The sequence below is a fragment of the Camelina sativa genome, chromosome 7 (genome assembly GCF_000633955.1).
Source record: "Camelina sativa cultivar DH55 chromosome 7, Cs, whole genome shotgun sequence".
Taxonomy (NCBI): domain Eukaryota; kingdom Viridiplantae; phylum Streptophyta; class Magnoliopsida; order Brassicales; family Brassicaceae; genus Camelina; species Camelina sativa.
In genome coordinates, this window is record NC_025691.1 from 18,225,209 (window position 1) to 18,248,119 (window position 22,911).

The following is a 22,911-nucleotide window of genomic DNA, read 5'->3' on the forward strand; positions in this document are numbered from 1 at the left end:
TGTAGTTGGTTGTGGTTGCTGGACTTGTTGTTGACGTAGTAGCCTAGGTCTGTCAATGTTGTTGATGAAAGTACTTAAGTGTTGGCTACCTTTGGATCGTGTTTGCATGCACAATCAGTTGACCGAGTGAGTACACGAGGGTCTACTCGATCCAAGTGATCGAGTGACGGGTCGGGTTGGTACTCGGGTTGTACCTGAAATGCAAAACAAACAAACACGAAAGTAAACAAGTCAGTACCGAACCAAAGTATAGAAAAGAACTTGATCTAGCAAGTGCTGAAATCTTAAACGTAGCAAATAAAATTCAATCAAATGGCAACGACGCCAAATTGATAGGATGATTCTCACCCAGGGTATCAATTCCCTATGCAGTTGTAGTACAAAAGGTTATCAATCCAAATGGTTGTTATGCTAGCAGATAAGATATGATCAGAACAAACAAGTCAAGCCAAGCAATAGTTGGAGTTTGATCTAACAATCCTAAAATAATTAAAAGAAAATAAATAAACAAGAACCACACGACCTAAGTACTCGATGCAAGTATTCGATTACATGATCGGGTGGAGTGATCGGGTAAAGAAGAAAAGTAAGAACAGCTCGAAGGTGTACACGAAGCTGGTGATCGAGTACCAGTTCAGGTATAGGGTCGAGTTATGAATAAAAATGTAAACAATCAAAATGCGAAAGCTCCTAAGGATGGGGTAATCGACTCCTAAGTGCTCTTGGCCAGTATGGATGTCTTACATGCCTCAAGTAAATATTCCCTAGACAATGAATCTCTAAAATCTTGTTAAAACACTCTCGTGATAGAAACAATCAGTCTTAATCACTCACCTACCTAACTCTCGTTGGAGAAACATGACCAAACAGGCAATACAAACCGATTCATTATTGTCAATAAACTCCTTAAACATCTAATCTCTTAGGCTAAGTGAGTAAATCTGTAGCATTTATTGATTCAAGCATTTCAACTACATCTCTCGATGGCAAAACACCCTAGATCTAATCTCGACCTCTCGGTCTATTGACAACATTAAGAACACCAATCTAGAAGGGAACTTATATAAAATAAACAACCAAGCTAAGACATCCTAACCGATCAAGAACACATAATTGTCTATCCCATCCCTAGAAACTTTGTTTCACTACTCAGATCTCATTGCAGAAAACATAAAAACAAAGATAAACGAAAATTGCATTGTATTGAAAAACAAGATAGCAGTAAGAGTACATAGTAGAAATCTAAAAGGATAGGAAATAAATGTAAAATAAATCCTAACAAAGTGGAAAAAGAGTTTGAGTCGCTCAAGATCTCTGATGCGGACATCAGAACTAAACCAGTCCACACACCAAACCGGTCCACAAAGAGCATCTTGGAGAATTTTTTCCCAAATGGAGTTCTGATCAAGCACAAAGAGAAGAGTTAATTATTCATCATCAAATTAACCCTAAGGAGTCCAATGGTTCAAGAGAGATCAAACATCAGCAAGTCAAATTATCTCATTGTTGGGATATGACTGTTGCACTCTTTTTCCCTTGTCTAGGGTCTTTCCCACTGGATTTACCTAAAAAGGTTTTTAATGAGGCAACACCAAGTCATCAAGGAATCACTTACCATTCATCAAGGAATCACTTACCATTCATCTTATTCAAAGATGACACAAGAACTCATAGCTGAAGTACTTGTTGGACTACTCGCAGGACCTGCGAGTCTCCTCGCTGAACTACTCGCTGATGGACTTGAACTACTCGGAGATGGACTTGAACTACTCGGAGATGAATCAGACATCATTGCAAGCTATGAAGAGTTTCGGCCTTTTGACTCTTGTACCAGCCCTGGAGGAAGTCCAAACACCCATTTGATTCACCACAAGTCCCTAGCCCGTGGAGAACAACCCAAGAGAAGACCCAAGTCCAAACCACCCTTTGAATCATGTCCATTGATCTACTTGAAGCCAGATAAGAAAACTTTCATTTACCTTCACTTGGACGTAACCCAAAGCTACATAAGGAAACCAGGATTACCACTACAACAACCAGAGAATATTTGGAGGATATTCACAAGCAATAATAGCCATTGGATCAGGCGGATTCAATCTTATTACTTGCCTTTTTCAGACCCGATTGTTATCAATGCACACCGACTACTTCATATTATATTCTTGTGCATATTCGAGTTTCCACAAGTATCCAAGAAGCTTCCAAGACATCACCACTTCCTCCCAAAGTTAACGAGATACAAGGCACACCTCACTTTCCTTATTTGGACCGATTTTACACTTAATGTTCCAACGCCATATTTTCATTAATTGTTGTGATTTGTTTCTTGTTTTAGAACACTAGAAAGTGTAGCTGAGCCTATATATGCTCAATAGTTCGTTCATTTGTAAATGACCCTTGATCATTTTAAAGTAATAGAAACGTTTTCTTCTTTACAAAGTTTGAGTCTTTGTATTGCATGCTTTGTTCTTTAGTACTTTGTGAGTGATTCACTTAGTGCTTCAGAATCCTGTGGATTAAGTTTGTTGAGTGATTCAACATCCTTCTTTCGTTCATTGATCGAGCGAGTCGATTATCCCACCGATTGAGCGAGTCAGTCACCCATCTATCCATTGTACCACCCCTTGATTCACGAGAGAGTGCTTCAGAGTCAGCTCGTGAATTCCACCTTCCGCAAGGTAAGCTTGGAATCTCTTGATCATTGTGTGATCTTAAGTTGGAGTGATTCCAATCTTATATCATCTGGTATCAGAGCTTCAAAAGCTCATATCCCCAAGGTTGTATCTCTTACACCTATAACTTTTTCCATTTTTGTTATTTAATTTTTATAAAATCTAAAACCAAAAAAAAAAAAAAAGAATTGTTGCTTCTTGCTTTGTTCTTGTTTATTTGCTTCAGTTTCATAAAACAAAAACAAAAACAAAAAAAAATATTTGCTATTTTCCTATTTATTTAAAGAATAGCCATAAAAAAAATTTCATATCTTTGTTATTTTAATTAATTTTTGAATTTTTCCTATTATATAAAACCAGAAAAAAAAATGATTTTCATATTTGTTATTTGAATTTTTCGGATTTATTATAAAAAAAAAGAAAAAAAATTCATTTCTATTTTGTCCCTTATTCATTATTTGTTGATTTACTTTTGATACATCTTTCTTTTGCTTGTGCAAGATTATTCTATCCCGAACACCAGAGCAAACATGGAGTCTATTGAGTTTTATTCGGATGAAGAAATCGAAAGAGAAGAGCCCTATCAAGTCACGTCAGATGAGGAAGACAACTATGAAGCTATTTTGTGGCAACGAGATGGTAGTTCAGCTTCTGATTCAAGGGATGAACCAGATCGTGAATCACCAGACCCAGAAGCACTCGACTCATACAACACCAATAAAGGATATTCTAAACCATGGATCAAATTTAAAGATGATTTTTGTAGACATGGTTCAAAATCTCCACTGACCCCAATTATGAATTTTCAGGAAATGATAACCACTTCAAGAAGAGAGAAGACATGGAGTATGATAGAGGAACAACGAAGGAATACCATTATCAATGTCCTAAAGAGAGAGAAAAAAAAATCTGCCCATCACACCAAACCGGTCCACACACCAAACCGGTCCACAAAGAGCATCTTGGAGAATCTTTTCCCAAATGGAGTTCTGATCAAGCACAAAGAGAAGGGTTAATTATTCATCATCAAATTAACCCTAAGGAGTCCAATGGTTCAAGAGGGATCAAGCATCAGCAAGTCAAATTATCTTATTGTTGGGATATGACTGTTGCACTCTTTTTCCCTTGTCTAGGGTTTTTCCCACTGGGTTTACCTAGAAAGGTTTTTAATGAGGCAACACCAATTCATCAAGTAATCACTTACCATTCATTTTATTCAAAGATGACACAACAAGTCATAGCTGAAGTACTTGTTGGACTACTCGAAGGACCTGCTGAACTTCTCGCTGATAGACATGCTGAACTACTCGCTGATGGACTTGAACTACTCGGAGATGAATCAGACATCATTGCAAGCTATGAAGAGTTTTGGCCTTTTGACACTTGTACCAGCCCTGGAGGAAGTCCAAACACCCATTTGATTCACCACAAGTCCCTAGCCCATTGAGAACAACCCACGAGAAGACCCAAGTCCAAACCACCCTTTGAATCATGTCCATTGATCTACTTGAAGCCAGATAAGGAAACTTTCATTTACCTTCACTTGGACGTAACCCAAAGCTACATATGGAAACCAGGATTACCTCTACAACCACCAGAGAATATTTGGAGGATATTCACAAGCAATAATAGTCATTGGATCAGGCAGATTCAATCTTATTACTTGCCTTTTTCGGACCCGATTGTCATCAATGCACAAAGACTACTTCCTATTATATTCTTGTACATATTTGGGTTTCCACAAGTATCCAAGAAGCTTCCAAGACATCACCACTTCTTTCCCAAGTTAACGAGATGCAAGGCACACCTCACTTGCCTTATTTGGACCGATTCTACACTTAATGTTCCAATGCCATATTTTCATTAATTGTTGTGATTTGTTTCTTGTTTTAGAACACTAGAAAGTGTAGCTGAGCCTATATATGCTCATAGTTCGTTCATTTGTAAATGACCCTTGATCATTTTAAAGTAATAGAAATGTTTTCTTCTTTACAAAGTTTGAGTCATTGTATTGCTTTGTTCTTTAGTACTTTGTGAGTGATTCACTTAGTGCTTCATAATCCTGCGGATTAAGTTTGTTGAGTGATTCAACATCCTTCTTACGTTCATTGATCGAGCGAATCGATTATCCCACCAATTGAGCGAGTCAATCACCCATCTATCCATTGTACCACCCCTTGATTCACGAGAGAGTGCTTCAGAGCCAGCTCGTGAATTCCACCTTCCGTAAGATAAGCTTGGAATCTCTTGATCCTTGCGTGATCTTAAGTTGGAGTGATTCCAATCTTATATCAATCTCTCTCAGAAGCTCTCTCTCTCTATGTTGAGTGTATGCGGTGTGCTAGGGCGAGAGGAAGAAGAGGGGGGTTTATATATGGAAACCCATTAAACCTAGCTGCCCAGTCCTGCCCGAGGGTCTGCTCGAGGCGGTGCTCGAGGATGTGGTCGGGTTACTCCTCGGATAGGTCTTCAGGTTTTTCTTCCTGCCCTTGGATCCTCTTCGATCGGGTTGGTATTCGGACTGTTCTTTCTGCTTCATACATGCTCGGATTTGACCTTGTTTCTCTCCATTTTAGGCCCTAAAGCATCTGTTTTCATCCAAAATGTGAAATTCAAGAATGCAACACCCTAAATGGCCTAAATGTGGATTCCTACAGTTAATGACCTAAAAATGCTAAGGTTAGGGTATATATAATGCAAAATATGGACAAAAAGGGATGCCTAAAACATATAAATTAGAGAGTTATCACCTTACTCTCTTAGCTGATTTCTCACATTTTCTACTATTGTAGGATTACATTTTATTTGGTTAGGAAGTTGAACCTCTCGCTCCAACGCTTCTTTCCTCATGTGTGGGATTTTATAATTATTAGACCCTCAAATTCTCATTGTTTCTTGCATGTAAAGTTGCAGAGTTAAGAAAATGTGGTTTATCCTTCTCGCTGGATAATCTTCATAAGCCGTTTTTGCAGCGTGAATAAGCTCTTCAACATTCTTTGGACATACCTTATGTTGTAATGCTTGGATAGCACTAAAAAATCCAAGATTAAGAACATTCAAGTCTGGAGAGTTTGGCGGTTGACACATCAATCGAATATCAAAACAGTTATGTGAAGCCACTGCTTTGAATTCTACATCGCTTGGATCCACATGAGTTCTTGCATTATCTTGTTAAATGTAGATAACTTTATCTACATCCTCACGAGGCCATTTCTCATGAATATTGAGAAGAACTTCTTCTATCAACATTCTTCTCACATCATCTCTCTTGACCGATATAATTGGTTTTATTTCCATTGTCCCAGATTCTCTATTTCTACTCCTTCTTCTTGCAGGTTTAATTGTAACAAAAGGCCAAACCCCAACCTTTCCCGAGAAAGTTTCATTTCCATCAGCATCGAATCCCGGACAAGCCATTGCAACTAACACCATCACTTTGCCAATGAAGTTCTTACTTTGGCATGTCCATATGGGATCATCTTCTTCACGAAGTAGATAGTAATACTCAGTTCTTTTGGTCATATAGAACCACTTTTCATCAATATATACAATGTTGTACATATCAATAAATTGTGGTTCATGACTCAAACTCTAAGGATCCAACATTTAAAAGCAAAAGTGTAACCTTGCTACTTTATTTTCTTCTCTAAGATGTGGTTTTAATTCGTTTGAATGATGTCGCATAAGACCTTCTTTCACACGTCTGTATAGTGCTGAATAACTAATTCCAAGGGCTTCATCCAATGTCCTCAAAGTCGTCCGTCGATGTAGAGGTGTATTGATGATCTGTTTAGTGGAATTTTCTTACGCTCACATCTTTTTTTCCTTCTTTGAGACACATCAACAGATTCACCAGCAAGAGTGTCTTTAGCTCATTTCCATATCCTTTGAACTGTCCGAATATGCACTGAAAGTAAATCGAATACCTCTTGTGTCGTACGTTTACTCAGATATCCTCTCACACTCCTTTCAAGTAAAGCGTAATAGACTGCCCACCTTTGACCATAAGTGTAGTTCTTTTTTTTTTCAGTTGTGGCATTACCATTTGTGTTAGGTCCTGCTCCAAGCGGTTATTGATTTACAAATTGGCAGATGCATCATCAAATCACAATGCACAATCAGTATATATCAAAAAATTTACGAGAGCACTTACCTTCCTCTTCAACCAAGTTGTCATTATGTCCTTCTTCAAATTGTAGAAACATAGATCAACAATTGTAATTGAAAGTGTACGTGCAATGCTACATACTAGTTTTAAATCACAATCACGAGCTATTCAAGTTAACAAGAAGACTAACCTTGTTCTCCAACAAAGTGATCTTGAGTTTCTTCATTTTCGTTTGCTCCTGGTCCAAAGTGGAGAACACGGATTGGTATCAATAACAGTACATGGAACAAACAAAAAAAATAACGATTCAATTTACCTTGGTCTCCAATGTTATCTTCACTTTCTACATACAACTCATCGGCATGTAGCTCCAAAATATCATAAATTGATTCTTCTGTTGGATTGACATTGAGATGGATTACGACGGAACTTTCAGATGATGCTATAATCCTTACAACTGGTTCTACATCTTCTTCCATTGTTTCCTCACACACATGAACATATTCACCGTCATCTCTTAAACCTCCAAATTCAGAATCATGATCATCACTATTCGCTGGAATGGTATTCAAATCAAATGAATGTTTTGTATTTTCTGAAAGTGGAAAGTTTAGATCGAAGTTAGCCATGGAAGATGATCAATCAACTTCCATGTTACTCCAAATATAAAGAAATGTAAAAATATTTGAATTTTAATGTTTGCCCCCAATAAATTTCTTCTTCTACTTCTATTCTTTTTTTTTTTCCCATGAAAATTTTTTCTTTCCCCCCCCCACTTCTATTCTCATCATCGTAGTCAAAAACGTGTATACTCTATTGAATTGCAGTATTTAATTTAGTAAAAGTTGTTAATTGAAACTGGGAAGAATACTAAAAGGCCAAATTGCAATGATTAACTTTGTATAATCTGTGAATCTTACAAAGGTACAGACATGAGAAGATTAAGAATCAGAAATAGAATCAGAGGAAGCATATACAATACCACTGATTCTTTTACATCGACTGATAAAGAATCCAATCAGAAGCATGTAGACATCTGTAACACACGTGAACCGAAATCCCGGTTTAGGGATTGCATCGGTCGATGCAGTAGGTGCATCCGTCGATGCAAGGTCATTTTTTCTGCGGTTTGACTTAAGTTAAACGCCGCGTTTTGGGTTAGAAAAACTCTTAACTCGAGTTTTGTCTCATTAGTCGTGTTTAGCCGTTTTAGAGACAAAAGAAAAGGGAGAAAACGTTCCTTAAGTGTTCTTGAGATTGGAAGCTGTTCCTGTAGAGATCTGTAGCTGGGATCGTTGTAGGAGCTTCCTGGAAGTGTTTTCTTGTTGGTTTAAGGTTCAGATTCGTCTTGGCAAAAGTAAGTGCAGGACCATGGCTTATCTAAGCTAGAACTTCTCTGATCTTCTTGTTTATGTGTTGTTAGGCTTGTTAGATGGTTATTTGGGACGTTAGGAAGCTTTCTTGTGGCTTGGGATCAAGTTTTGTGGTTGCAGGAACAAAGATCCGGCGAAAAGCTTCGGGGAACACCTTAGGGTTTTCGTGTTATGTCGAGCATGCGTTGGTCGATGCAGTGCGAGTGTCGGTCGATGCATGTGTAACTTGCATCGGTCAATGCATCCCTTGTGTCGGTCGATGCATCCCCATGTGGTGTCGGTCGATGCATGTTGGTGTCGGTCGATGCAGAGTCCTGATTTGTTATTTGTTGTTTGTTGATTGTTGGTTGATGTTAGAGATGTCTCTATTGCTTGTGTGTAGAGTCCAGTAGATGAGAGGATTGTCTTACTGAGTGTTTATTAAATACTCATGCATTGCAATTTGTGTGATCGTGGAATCAAGGCAATGAAGAGGAGGATGTTCTAGGGACTTGATTGGTTGTTGTCTGGCATTGCTAGGTTGCTAGAGTTGGATCATTAGAAACATTGCTAGGTTTATGGTTCTATGTCTCCTGTTGTTTGGTTATTGNGTTGGTTATTGTTTATGATATAATATTGGTTTAATAATGGTTATTTCTGTTGTTGATTGTGATTGTGGTTAGATGGCTAGTGGGTATGGGACCAGTAGTTGTAGTTTATTTATTATTATTATTTATTAATTATTTAAAAAAAAACGGGTCGAGTCGTTTCAACATCGCTCTTCGCGGTTAACATGTTTGATGAGTAATACATGAAATGAAATATCATATCATTATATGAAGAAACCAAGCAATGGAAGCACATTTATTTTCGAATGATAGGAAGATTCGAGCTTACTCGGGGTCATCATATCCTAGATTCCCGGCGAAAGCTGTATTCAAATGATAATGTGTTGTATCCAATCATCTAAATATTGCCGCAAATCTTGATACTTGTAGTCATAAAAAAATCTTTAATCTTGATAGTTTATGCCTTCCTTGCAATAACCAAGCATGGTTGTATGGTTCTTATGATGAAGGTGGAAGCTCACTGGAAAATCAGAGGAGACGGAGGAGGAAAATAAGAAGCTCACCGCCTGAAAGTCAATTCCAAAACAAAAGAGGAAGCTTCACACCAGATTTTGATTTTGATTTTGCGATAGGAAAAGAGGAAGCTTCTTATCTCCATCTCCAAGGTGAAAGAAATCGATCGGAGAAGTTTGATTTAAAAAAAAACGGAGGGGTTGAGTTTGTGACGGAGGTAGTCGGCGAAAAAGAGGATAATTGAAGATGAGAAATGGAGTTCATGAAGGAAGTGACAACAAAAAAAAGCTGAAATTAATTTATTGAATAAATGAAAAACAAAAAAATAAAATTGTAAATTAGTATTAATACTGAGGTCAAAATAGTCAAACTGTATATTTATTTAATCTAATAGAATTTTTCCATAACGACACTTATCTCAGATGGGAGAGAGTATATAGATAAAATATATAACTGAATTATTAAATGCCAGACGACAGAAAACAATGATTAAATGCCCAAAAATCAAAAGAAGAAAAGAATGATAATCACATCTTTGCGACTTCTATAATCTCTCATTGGTTTGAACTTTGAAGAAATGGTTGTTGTTCTTAATACATTTTTCTCCGCATGATAATAGACAGACTTTAAAATTTTCACACTCCAGCCAACAGGTCTATTTTTCTAATGAGTACCACATAATTTTTTTCTCTTAACAGGTTTATTGTCATACACAAGATAGAAGATCGATCGTTAAAGAGTTTTAGGAGCATATTTATGTTACTACTATTTCACTAGATCTCCACTACAAAAAAAATGGTTGATTACACCACCTAAATAGAATCACAAAAGTAAATGATATCAATTTAAATAACTTATTAATAAATAATGCATAATTGTGTTTAGCATCAATTTATTATTATTGATGTCATAATCGAATAATTTGACATCAGTTCAATAAAAGTGACACAATCTTATTTGAATTTGCATCAATTCAAAACTATTTAACAGAAAATATAATTTACATCACTTAATATAATGTTACAAATTAAATATCAATTAAATAAATGATACAAAACTGATATCAATAATGAAATAATGTTAATTCATTCGATTTAAATTAAATAAATATATGTATTTCAGAATTTTATTATATCAGTTGCGAATAGCTGATGCAAGTCAATATTAATTTACATGTATCAAAACTCAAAATATTCAATATAAATATTTTTTATTCTACAGGAATCCATTTATTTTTCCATAAAAAAAACAAACATATATTACTATTTCCCAAAATAACTTTTAGAAATTTCTATTATTAATTATTTTAAATATACGAAAAAATTATATTTTCAAAAATATAAATTATGTTTATTTTTTATTTAAAAAATATAATAACATTCTCCACTTAACAAACCTGCAAAAATATTTTATTTTCAAAATAATTAATCATTATATCACAAATATTTCCATAAATTAATAATTATTAAGAAAATTGTAAATATACAGTATCTGTGATATATTTTCCATAAATAATAGTTATTATAAAAAACAGATCTGTTTGGGTCTGAGAGTCCTCACATTGTATATAAATAAAGTAAGCAATAGACTTTTACAGCTTACAAGTTCCTTTATGTTGCTTCGGTGATTCTCTCTTTTGATTTTCTTTTATTTCCCAAAATAAGTTTTAGAAATTTCTATTATTAATTATTTTAAATATACAAAAAAATTATATTTTTAAAAATATAATTATGTTCATTTTTTATTTAAAAAATATAATAATAACATTCTCCACCTAACAAACCTGCAAAAATATTTTATTTTCAAAATAATTAATCATTATATCACAAATATTTCCATAAATTAATAATTATTAAGAAAATTGTAAATATACAGTATCCGTGATATATTTTCCATAAATAATAATTATTAAAAAATAGATCTGTTTGGATATCGTAACCTATTTTCTTATATTTTTTAAATTTCTCAACTTTTCTTGCTTTTATTAAAAATATTGGGTGATTTTATATATGTATTTAAGCTGTTTAAGAAAAAACTGAAAATTTGTTTCCACTCCCTACACTACTCACGATTTGTAACTACTTAAAAAATCTTTATGATTATTTAAGGGTGAAAGTGCTTCTCCATCTATATAAGAAAAAAAAAATTGAGAGTAATCAAAACAACAACTTTTGTAGAAGTTCTTCTTTGAATGTCAACAAGCCAATGGTAAATCAAATTATGCATTTACAGCACATCTTCAACATATAATCATCACATCTAAAACATTTAAAGGTAAATCTTCTTTTCTTTTCCCTATTTTATATCAATTTTTTTTTTATTATTATCAAATATAAAATTCTAATTTTTCTTCTGTTATTTTTGTTTATATAGTCAGAAAATCTGAAGATGAAACAACAATGTAATAAAGACAATGTAAAAGAAAAGGAGGGAACAAAAGCAATATGTGTTTCATATAACAGTTATGAAGATACATGTGACACTTCAGCAAGAAGAAAAAAAGCTTCAATTTATGATCTGAGTTCATATCAGTTTTTTTTTTCGTTTGTAATTTAACGTTGAATGTATGATCTGATCAGTTCATATCAGTTTTTTTTTCTTGTTGTTGAATCTATATTAAACTAAATGCATTTTATTATCTTTTTTATTTATTTTGTAAATAAAATTTTTAATAAAAGATATTTGTACAGATTCGAAAAGATTTTAATAGATATCAAAGACAATTTTTGCATATTAAAATAATTTCAAAATATTTAAAATAAATGAATCTGTTCTTATTATTAAAACAAGAAATCTTTTATTAGTTTCAGTTATTCATAAATGATACCAAATTTTAAAATCATTTATAAAAACTAACAGAATAATTAAAAATCATTTGTTATAACTGATTTAATATAACATCAGTTTGAAATAAATTGATGTAAATTGTTTGCATCAACAAATAATAAATCATTTTTTAAAGTGATACCAATTATATTTACATCAATTAAATCTGATGCAAATATAAAAAAATAAATGATTTAAAACAACACCTTTCAAAATGACACAATTTTTATTTACTTTTTAGGATGAAAAATAGCTTCTTCGTCTTGGGCGCTTCATCTTCTCAAAATTGTAATTCTTCGTCACTTCGTCGTTTGGGTACTGACCAAAATAACACAATTTTTTCTCATTTTGTCTATCTGTCTCTTTTTACATCCCTTAGTCGCAAGCTTGGACTTGTAAATTAAGACTTCGCTTCTGCTCCATCAAAGATTAGTGGGGTTTCGAAGATTTCTAATCAAAGACCGTGCTTGGGTATGTACTTCATCTTCCTCAAATTGCAATTTTGTTTATTTCTACTTTATTCGTTCTTGGTGATTTCGGTTTGAATACTAAATCTTCAGAATTGTAATGCGTTGCAGAGATTCCAGGGTCAGACTTGTCTTTCGGAAACATTTTCTTTGTTGGATTTCTGAGATTAATTATTATGCTTCTTATTTCTGCAGCTTAACAAAATTTACCTGAAAGTTGATCTAATTAGAGAATTTAGATGATGGTGATACTGAGAAACGGTGCAAGGGTTTGCTCAAGCCATGGTACTTATAACCGTCTGCAGCTGTCCTGCTATAATAGGTCCTCCTAATGTACTAGAAGGAGATATGGAAGAACACGAGGTACCGGCAGAAGACATATTAAAGAGTGCTCTGGCTAAGAGGTTGATCATCAATGTAAAATCTGCAAAGAATCTTGATCGGAGAGGACATGTACCTTTTCTGTGTGTTATACTATATTTGTTGTACTGCGACTATGTTGCTTGATGTCTCTTACTAATATAATCTGTGTATGGACAGGCAACAATGAAGGCGTTGTTAGTAAAAGACCAATGGGAGGAGTCACTAAGGTTCAAGGAGAGTCAGGATCTTGCAGTTGATAATATGCTTGCTTTAATAGCAGAGGACTACCCGTCTGAACACATGGACTGGTGGGGTCACCAAAGATGAGGCTGTTTTATAGAACTCAAGGTATGCCGAGTCGTCAGAGCATGCTGACAGAGTTGATGAGACGATGATTAAAGAAAGAGCAGACAATGCCAATGAACCTGTAAGGAAACGACGTAGAGCTAACAAGACAGTTGAATCGTTGGACATTCCAGTTCTTCTTCGTCAGATGGCCGACGTATATGAGAAGAAGTCATTGTCGATGTATGAAGAGTACATGAGGCATTCGAAGAACTTTGCGAGAAACAAGTTGGAGAAATGAAGGGCGAGATAAGGGACATCACGGGCGAGATTAGGAATATGCACAGGTTGTATAACGTAAGTGGTGGATGGCCTTCTAATAGTGAAAGCAAAGCCGCAGATGGTGAAGAGGTAATGCTACATGTTACTCATAAAAGTGGAGAAGCATCCGAAGAAAGGGAAGCCACGGTTGGTAAAGAGGTAATTCCATATATCTATATAAGGTACTAACATAGAATCGACATGGTAACTTATGTAGTATTAATAGACATAGATTTAACATACAGGATAAAAATATGTACATGTTTTTTCATATAAAGTAGAATTGTAGAATGGACACATAGTTAACATATAGAATGTTTATAATGGAACTTATACGGGAATATATCATATGTGTTTCATTTTCTCCTTTCTGACTTATGCTTTCTTCAATGTGTCTGTGATTGTTGACAAGAAGAAGCAGGGAGCCGTGAATGGTGATCATGTGCCTGAACAGGTAAACATACAATATTAACATAGAGTAGACCACCCTGATATGAAGTTTGACATAGAATAGATTATTATATGGACAAATATTTACCATATAATAAATGTATAAGATAGACACATATGTTCTATAACATGGAACATATATCATATTTACTATGTTTATATAGAATATACAACATTCATATTTACATATATATTTCATATGTTGTTCTATTTTTTATATGATGGTGTGATACAGCTAGGAAAATTGTTCCGGGACGGCTCCTGCCTTTCCAGGAAAAGAAGTAACGTCACTTCCGTCGTATGAAAGCAATAGGGTAAACATATTTAAAATAATTTTTATGAATCCGAAATCTGAATCATCACCTCCATTTCTTAAAATCTGAATACTCGTAAAAAAAACCAAACAAACCAAACTCATCCCAAATTAGTAACAGTCACAAGATGAAATGCTCTTATTAGTTTTTCATTGTGCAGTACCAAGTTAGTAACAGTCACTAGATGAGAAATTAACGTGGAGTAAACCTAAGAACAACCTCAATAATGAGTGAAATAACAAAAGTAGTTAAATAAGAGTAATCTGAGTTATTATGAAGCAGTGGACGAACTCTAAACCTTCTTGTATCAAATAAAAAGGTAATCTGAGTTATTACTGGTCAAACGTGTTGTTATGATACACAAGTCCACAATTCCTAAACATTGTGAAACACCTCCTAAACATTATGAAATTCTTCATAAATTTAAAAAAATGAGTTTTTGAATCTTTTATTTATGTTTTGCCTTATGTATCAGCTTGCTTCTCTTGTTGTAGATATTTATTGGAATAAAGAAGGTTCATATAATCTTTAAACCATTATGTTTATGAAAATCATCCTGAATTTCAAGGTGCTGATCTTCAATAGTATTGAACCCCCTAAATTTGTATAAATGTGTTTCTAACTTTATATTTATGTGCCTTTTGCTTCAATGTGTCAAATATTAGTAGATTACTCTATAAGCCAAGGGTAATGTTATCATTTTTGTGATATTAGGAAATCCAAATTGTTTTTATGAAAGTCATCCTGAAGTTCAAAAAGTTCTTCCTGGATTTTGTAAAATCCTTCCTAAATTTGATAAAATTCTTCCTTAATTTCATATATTCCTTCCTGAAACTCAGTAACTGTTAAAACAAAGTGCAGACAGAAACATATGACACTGTTATTTGGGCAAGGTTCAAATTCTACGGCAAACATGCTTTAGATTTATCATTAGATAGCATCTAAATCTAACAGCAAAAAGATAGAAGCTTGATGGTGCATGCAAGGCTTAACACAGCTCCAAAACCATATCAATAAGCAACAAGAACAATTCCACATACTGAAAATCTTCATTATGCTCAAATTACAGAAAAATCTAATTTGTTTTTTCTTAGAGGCCAACTATCGAACACCTTATGGGCACTAATAAACACTAACAGTTAGCACCAAAAAAAATGAAGCTTGACCTTATAAGGACACGAAACTGGAGACTTCTATAACCGTCCTAACACAAAGATAGAACTTGGGCTCTGAAATTTTGGCAGCCACTTCAACGCCGCGGCTTCAATCATCAAATTACCAACGGAATTACCCAAACGATCAGTCACATTAGTCGCATACTTATCCCAAATATGCTTTTCTTCACCAAAGACTCTTTGATAATCTCCTTCGTGACTTTCCTCCTAATCTCAAGTGCCTTAACTATCATCTCACTCTCAATCTCTCCGCCGTCATCACCATCAGAACCGAGAAAATTACAAAGGGAAGGAATAGAGGACGCAACATCAGCATCAAAAGCAAGTCGAGTGTAGATTGAACCACTGAACTATGGAATTCTTCAGGTTACAAGAGAGATCTCGGGTAGCTTCGATCGGTCATCACCATCAACATCACCATCAACTATGGAATGTTGATTTCGATTCCACCGAGAAAAATAGAGAAAAGAATCGATAAACCGAGAAAAGGTTAGTCAAACACGACGGCGAGAACACGACGACAACGACAGATCGACGATGCAAATCAATTGGCAAGAGATCTGGGATGCTTCAAGGTCTTGTGGGAGTAAGGATTCAATTGGCTCTTAGAAACATTCCTTCGTCACGTTTCGGGCTTATCTGTAGAGATAAAGATGAGATTTTAATTATAATTGTATTGGTTTTAGTATTACATTAGAATTTTTGTGCTAGTTTTGGAATATTTGAAAACATATGTTAGTTGTAGAAGAAAAACTTAAAATGGTGTTATTTTTGTCAATTGCCCTTATTTTATTAATGAAATTCTTTAGAGTTAATTTTTGTAAACTATCCTTGTTGTAATGTTTATTGGCATGAATAAAACTAAACTTCTTCAAGAAAACAAAAAAGAGAGATTCAAATTAAGAAAATATGAATTTTGATCTGCTACCAAAATAATCAACTGCAAATAACAAAAGAGTATAGGTAAATTTGATTACATTTGACGGGTTATGGAATGTTTTCTTGGGAAAAAAATATTTAATATTTTATAAATTAATATATTATTAATTTATTATATACTAATACATTGAATTTAAAATAAAATAAAATAAATATATCAAAACGTCACATAATTATTCTAGTTTGGCTCTCTGAACCCTAGTTTAATTTGGCAACCAACCCCAACCCCAACCCATCGCGGCATCGCCCAGCGCTCTTCTTCACCGAGAATTCTGATCTTCTTTTGCCCAGGCGTTGATGACAAGCTGATCTCCGACTTGCAAAGATGGTCGGTCTTTGCTTTAAATACATATTGATGTTGTCAACTTAAAAATGTTTTTTACTTGCTCTGATCGACACTAACTTTTCTTTGGCAGCCTCTGGGATTCTATAGTGAGGTAAAAAAACACTGGAATACTTCTTTTTTGTTCTTTTATCATATCTTTTTATTATAATAAGATTTGTTGACACGGTTTAACATGTTTGGATCAGTTGGAATTTACTATATCATCAGGCGCGGCAGTACTCTCTGTGGATCTCCATCCAGATAAACCATGGTACGCTCTCGGCATTACATCTTTGTTATATGTTTTAAATTTAGTCAATATAAATTGTTACAGGATCATATGTTTTAAATTTATAATTACAGGATCCTGGGAGGTTTGTCAGATGGAACTATGAATATTTGGGATTATCAAAAACTTGCATGAATAGAAGAATTCGTTCTGGATATTATATTCGAATATATATATATATATATATATATTGGTTTGTTCATGTCCTTTCTTTACTGTGAACGTGGATATGTCATTGTGATGCAGTCTGGTCAGCTAAGTTTGTTCCACGAAAGCAGTGGGTTTTAGCTGGATCTGACAACAACTGTATTCGTGTCTACAAATGGTACAGCGTAAAGCCAATAAAAGTAATTAGTGATGCTCGCGCTGCTGCCGTTATGTGTTTTGCTGTTCATCCCACCCTTCCATATCTTTTGTCATCATCTGATGATAAGACAATCAAGCTCTGGAACTGGGATTTGGACTGGTGTTGTACTCTGGTTTTTGTAGGGCATTCTGCTTCTGGTGTGCACATCACTTTCAATCCCAAAGACAACAATACTTTTGCTAGTGCATCACTTGACAATACCACAAAAGTAATTACTTGTTGTTTTGTTCACTTCATTTTTTTCATTATTTTTTCCACTAGTAGAGAAGCTAAACCTTTTTCCTTGATCTAGATATGGAGTCTTGGTTCTCTGTTGCCACAATTTACTTTAGTAGAGGAACATCTGGAAGGACATCGAAAAGGGGTATTGTGTGTAGACTACTTTACTCTTAGCGATAAACCATACCTTATCACTGGCTCGGCTGATCAGACTGCTAAGGTGTGGGACTACCAAACTAAGAGATGCCTTCAGAAACTTGAAGGTCATACTGACGATGTTACCGAGTGTGTTTCCATCCAGTGATCCCAATAATTATTACAGTATCCGAAGATGCAACTGCCTACATATGGCATGCCACCACGTTCAGGTGACACGTGACTCATATCTGTAGTAATAACTTCTATTGATTAGTTTCCTTCACTTTTTTCACAAACCCTCCATTCATACGCCAAATTAATTAACTGAGTATCAGTATTTGACATCTAGGCTTGAGAAAACATTGAAGTTGAAGTTTAGCCGTACGAGATGTTATGCTATCGGACACATGAAAGGTTCATACCAGTAAGTTTCTAAAACTTTAATATGGCAATACTTAATCCCTATGTGACTCTTACATAATTTACCCATTAGTTATACGATATCTTTTCAGGGTTGTATTTGCACTACAAGAAAACATGCAGTTTGAGACTACAGTTTATGACTCTTTTTTTGGTCACAAATAATTGTAACGTTTTTGGGACGAATTTATAACTAATAGAAGACTACATAAACAATGGTTGCAAAACAGTCCCAAAATTACTACAAACAGTTGTAGTCTCCAAATCGTCTCATATTTGTGACTATTATAAGACTATTATAAGACTATATCATTGTAATCCTAAAATAATCGTAAATTGTGACGAATTAGAGACGCTTTTTATGGTCGGGAGTTTCAGTCACAAAAGTAGTCCCAAATTTGCTACTTATTTGTGACTTTAGGTATTTTCTTTATATCAATTTTTTACTCATTAATTTAAGAAATATTTTTTATAATTCTACGAGTGATTGCCGAATCATATATTTTTTCTTTTTCTTTTTGGAGGCTTTAATTTTTTTTTGTTTGTCTCACAAAATAGTGTCGCAAAACGGTCACATTTTGAGACTATTTTGTTAATTATTTGTGACTATTTTGTGATTACTTTGCTACTAACACCTGAGATTGTGACGAATTTGCTTCTTTTTACTAACTTCTAATAATTGTTTATGTATATTCAACAATAAAGAATTATAAAATTTGTGAATGTATTTATTTCTACATTGGTATGAATCACTCTAGACAATGAATCATCATTATATCAAAAAGAAATATAATTTCAAATGTTTAGGAAAAAATATTTGCAACTTACATAACATGTATAAGTATTACATGTGATTTCTATATCTTGTTTGTGATTGTTTTGTAATTTCTAACTTTACTTACTATATCAAGTTTTTACTTATTACACTCATAGATAGTAGTTATAATTCTTAATATGAGTGCTTGTAAAATCATTTGCAAAATTTTGTGGCCCTTAAACTTAAAATTTGATATGTATAAGTTTGTGATTCATAGAATAAGGTCACAAAACAGTTACACTTTGCGACTATTGTACTAATACGGTCACATATTTGCGACTAGTTTGCCACCACTTTGCTACTAACACATGAGATTGTGACGAATTTGCTACTTTTTACCAAGGCCTAACGAATTTATTTATATATTCAACAATAAAGAATTGTAAAATATGTTAAGTTATTTGTTTCTACATAGATATGAACTATTTTAGACACTCAATCATTCTAATACCCAAAACACTTTAATTTCCAATGTTTAGAAAATATATTTGCAACTTACATATATAACATGTATAAGTGTTACATGTGATTTTTATGTAATATTTGTGATTTTTATGTAATTTCTAATTACATTGAGAATTCTAATCTGAGTTGTAAAATCATTTGTAAATCTTTGTGGCCCTTCAACTTAAAATTTTATATGTATAATAAGTTTGGACTATAAGTGCTTTTGAATGCTTGTTACCAATTTTTGCTAGTCATTTTTTATTTTAATCATAATTATAAAACTCGAATAATGTAACTTATATATATATATATATATATATATTAAAAACAGAAATCCATCACTTTAAAAAAAACCAAAATGTTTTCTTTATAAATCTAATTGAAATCTAATAGATCAAAATTTAAATCTAAATCAATTCTAATACTTTATAAATCCATACCCCCAATATCTAAATTATAACATAAAATGAAATCAAATTACCAAAATTTATCAAAGAAAAAAGGGGAAAATTTCTCATTGGCTATTCTTAAATGGCAAAGATTGTCATTAGTTTATTATCCACCATTGATGAAGTCAATCCAACGGACAGAAATCATCTTCTTTTCTCCTTCCCTTCTACTCATCGTGTCTTTCCCTTTCTTTCTAAAGAAAATCAATTTTTGTTTTCTCTCTTTTCCTCATCTTCTCTCTTTGTCGCCTTCTCCTCTGAAGATACCAAAGGAGCAGAGTTAAACGTGGTTTCTATACCGGCCGTCGGATCTAATACAGCAACCGCGTCAGTGTAGACGGTGGAAACAAGTTTGTCTCTTTTTCTCTCTCCGTTCTTAATCTGTTTCTGAACCCATCGTTGCTGAGAATAGATCTGGAGAAATTCTATGTGTTTTAATTATTTATTTGATTTGTACTTTAGGTCTCAACCACAGATCTGAAGAATCAGTGTCAACAACGACTTCAGAGGTGTTGAATCTGAAGACCCTATTGTCAACGACGACGTCAGAGGTGGTGGATCTGAAGATCCCAGTGTCAACGATGTCGGAGATGATGGTGGTTGCTCGCACCGTTTACCACCACCACTACATTTCGAATCTTCTGCCAGTTCACCATCAATACATCTCGATTTCTGCACAGTCGCATCTCTGGCACTCCGGTCGCCGCCACCGTTTTGTTCTCCGTCGCTGTAATAATACATCTCCGGCAGTTGCCAATCTATAGATATAGTTATATAGATATATTGTATATATATAATGAATTTACGAAAGAAATAAAAACTACTTTTAATTTCATTTTCTTGTATAAATTTTTATATTTTTTTTTTACTTTTTTTTATGTAGTTTGTCGCAAAAGGGTCAGGAATATATGACTACATATTGATCTTAATGTAGTCGCAAATTTAAGACATAAAATGAGGTCACATAGTGGTCAGTATTTTGTGACTATATCGGGACCAATAAATTTTGCGACCAAATTTTAACGACTATTCAAAACAGTCACAAAATAGTCATATATAGTGCATTTGCGACCATTTTAGGACGATTTTTGGAGTCCCAAACAGCTTGTTTTCTTGTAGTGTTGGTTGCCTCTATGGACCCGAATATGTGAAATTTAGCCTTGAAATACCATTGGCTAGTATGGACAAGAACGGGACAATTATTTTGGCTAAACACAAGGATATATATATTGGGAGCACCACGCTCAGTGCCGCAGATGAGGTATGGAGTTTAAATGATTTAACAAAATTTTCGGTTGTTGCTTTCTTTTCTTTTTAGATTTTTTGAATATTAGCTCATTTTGGGAAATGCTTAATGGTTTGGTTTGTGACCTTTACTTAGGTCACTGATGTTGAGAGGCTCCCTTGGGAGTTTGAGCATTTGCTAACAACCTGTGATTTTTATCCTGAAGTAAGTGGCATGCATTGCATCCTTCAAATCTGTATACATTGTTACTCCCTTTATTGGATATGTACTGCTAGATTATATTTTATTTTCCTAGCAGTTTGATAAATTGTACCATAACTTTTGTAACTAGCCACTATCATGTATATGTTTCAGAGCTTAGAGCACAGCCTTGATGATAAGTCTGTGGTTGTTTGTGGAGATGGCAAGTACATTATTATCAACAATTCCTTACCATGGAAAGTTGCATCATCTGGCTCGGCACTGGAATTTGTTTGGTCATCTAAGGGGGGATATGCTGTCAAGGGAGATTCTTCACACATCGAGATATTCAACAAGAACTTCGAGGTTCGTGATTCCTTTTTTTTTTTCTTTTTCCCCACAGCCTATGTGAATTACATATGTGTGCAGAAGAAGGGGATTGTGACGCCTCCTTACTCAGTAGAGGGCATTTTTTGTGGGACGTTTTTGGCAATGAGCTCAAGTGATTTCATTGACTACTATGATTGGGAGAAATGTGTGGTCATTTCGCGAGTAGATGTTACCGTCAAAGTTGTGAAAATTCCAGAAGTGTAGATAATAATGTAAACTGCATTACCAGATTGATACTGCTCTTTTCTGCCACAAAGTCTCTTATTCACGGCTAATGTTTTCTTGCTACAGACTCGGAATGTATATTGTTCTGAAAGTGGTGATCTAGTTGCAATTGTCAGTGATTCATCGTTCAAAATCCTTGACCTCAATTGCGAAGGTGGTAAAACTCCCAGTGTAACCGAAGATGAATATGTTCGAGATGGCGTATGGGTTATGAATTGTTTTATCTATATCACTAAGACTGGTGAGCTTACCTTCTGTGTTGGTCGTTCTGAGGTAAAGAGGCTCAGCTTTTTAGAAAATTTTTGTGTTTTTAATTTGTTAGTTATAATCTTGTATTTACACCTTTTAAATTACAGGCAACGACAATGTGTTTTCTGCCTCGTCCTATGTCATTGATGGTGTCTCCCACTAATCGAAGTCGGGTTTATCTAATGGACGAAGAGTTTAAGTGAGCAGATGTTTTACAAATATCACTGCTGACGAATGTTTTGTCGATTTAACTTTCTGACTTTTTTATTTTTGTCAACTTTGATTGTTTACAGCTTGTTTGGTTACACTTTACCTACAAGGTTGATTTTGTACAAGACACTTCTCTTGCGTGGAGAGTATAGAAGAGAGATAGATATATTAAGGACTAATGTTGTAATTAGGGATTGTTATAACCCTATTCCCATTCACTATATATATTGTAACTCATTCACATATATAATACAAGCTTTCCTTATATGGTATCACAACAGTAAAATCCTAGACCTAAATTTTTTTTTTTCGCCGCCTCTCTTCTTTCTCTCTTCCTCCTTCGATCTTGTTTACCATGGCTGCTTCTCCTTATGATGTTATCAATCATGCTTCTCCTTCTGATGTTATCAATCCTGCTTCTCCTTCTCAGCTTCACAATATCAATATGTCCAATGTTACTAAACTCACCGCTTCCAACTACTTGATGTGAAACCGTCAGGTTCGTGCCTTACTTGCGGGTTATGGTCTTGCGGGGTACCTTGACGGCACCACAGCTGCACCGGAAGCTACTGTGCGACAGGGTGAG

The 22,911-nt window shown here is 34.3% G+C and overlaps 1 protein-coding gene and 2 long non-coding RNA genes across 4 annotated transcripts; all 3 read left to right on the forward strand.

The window, feature by feature from the left end:
- LOC104701447 lies at positions 12,290-14,911 on the forward strand. 2 transcript variants are annotated; one of them, XR_753818.2, is made up of 5 exons: positions 12,290-12,511; positions 12,703-12,960; positions 13,048-13,635; positions 13,892-13,930; positions 14,162-14,911. It is a non-coding gene; the product is annotated as an uncharacterized LOC104701447 (long non-coding RNA). The 2 variants fall into 2 exon arrangements; XR_753817.2 differs by lacking the exon at positions 14,162-14,911 and having other exon boundaries at positions 13,892-14,101.
- On the forward strand, positions 17,262-18,476 carry LOC109125645. The gene is made up of 4 exons (XR_002032756.1): positions 17,262-17,543; positions 17,628-17,922; positions 18,042-18,116; positions 18,205-18,476. It is a non-coding gene; the product is annotated as an uncharacterized LOC109125645 (long non-coding RNA).
- On the forward strand, positions 20,945-22,001 carry LOC109125644 (coatomer subunit beta'-1-like). The gene is made up of 4 exons (XM_019227699.1): positions 20,945-21,086; positions 21,207-21,275; positions 21,426-21,853; positions 21,933-22,001. Exons 1-3 carry the CDS (start codon positions 21,006-21,008, stop codon positions 21,843-21,845), a joined length of 570 nt encoding a protein of 189 aa, XP_019083244.1. The 5' UTR covers positions 20,945-21,005; the 3' UTR covers positions 21,846-21,853; positions 21,933-22,001.

What these genes read in the sequence shown, in the direction of transcription:
- LOC109125644 (XM_019227699.1), top strand. Translation starts at nt 21,006, where the DNA reads ATGGACAAGAACGGGACAATTATTTTGGCTAAACACAAGGATATATAT. An exon ending in CGCTCAGTGCCGCAGATGAG is followed by an intron (nt 21,087 to 21,206) that starts GTATGGAGTTTA and finishes ACCTTTACTTAG; the next exon opens with GTCACTGATGTTGAGAGGCT. An exon ending in CCTGTGATTTTTATCCTGAA is followed by an intron (nt 21,276 to 21,425) that starts GTAAGTGGCATG and finishes TATATGTTTCAG; the next exon opens with AGCTTAGAGCACAGCCTTGA.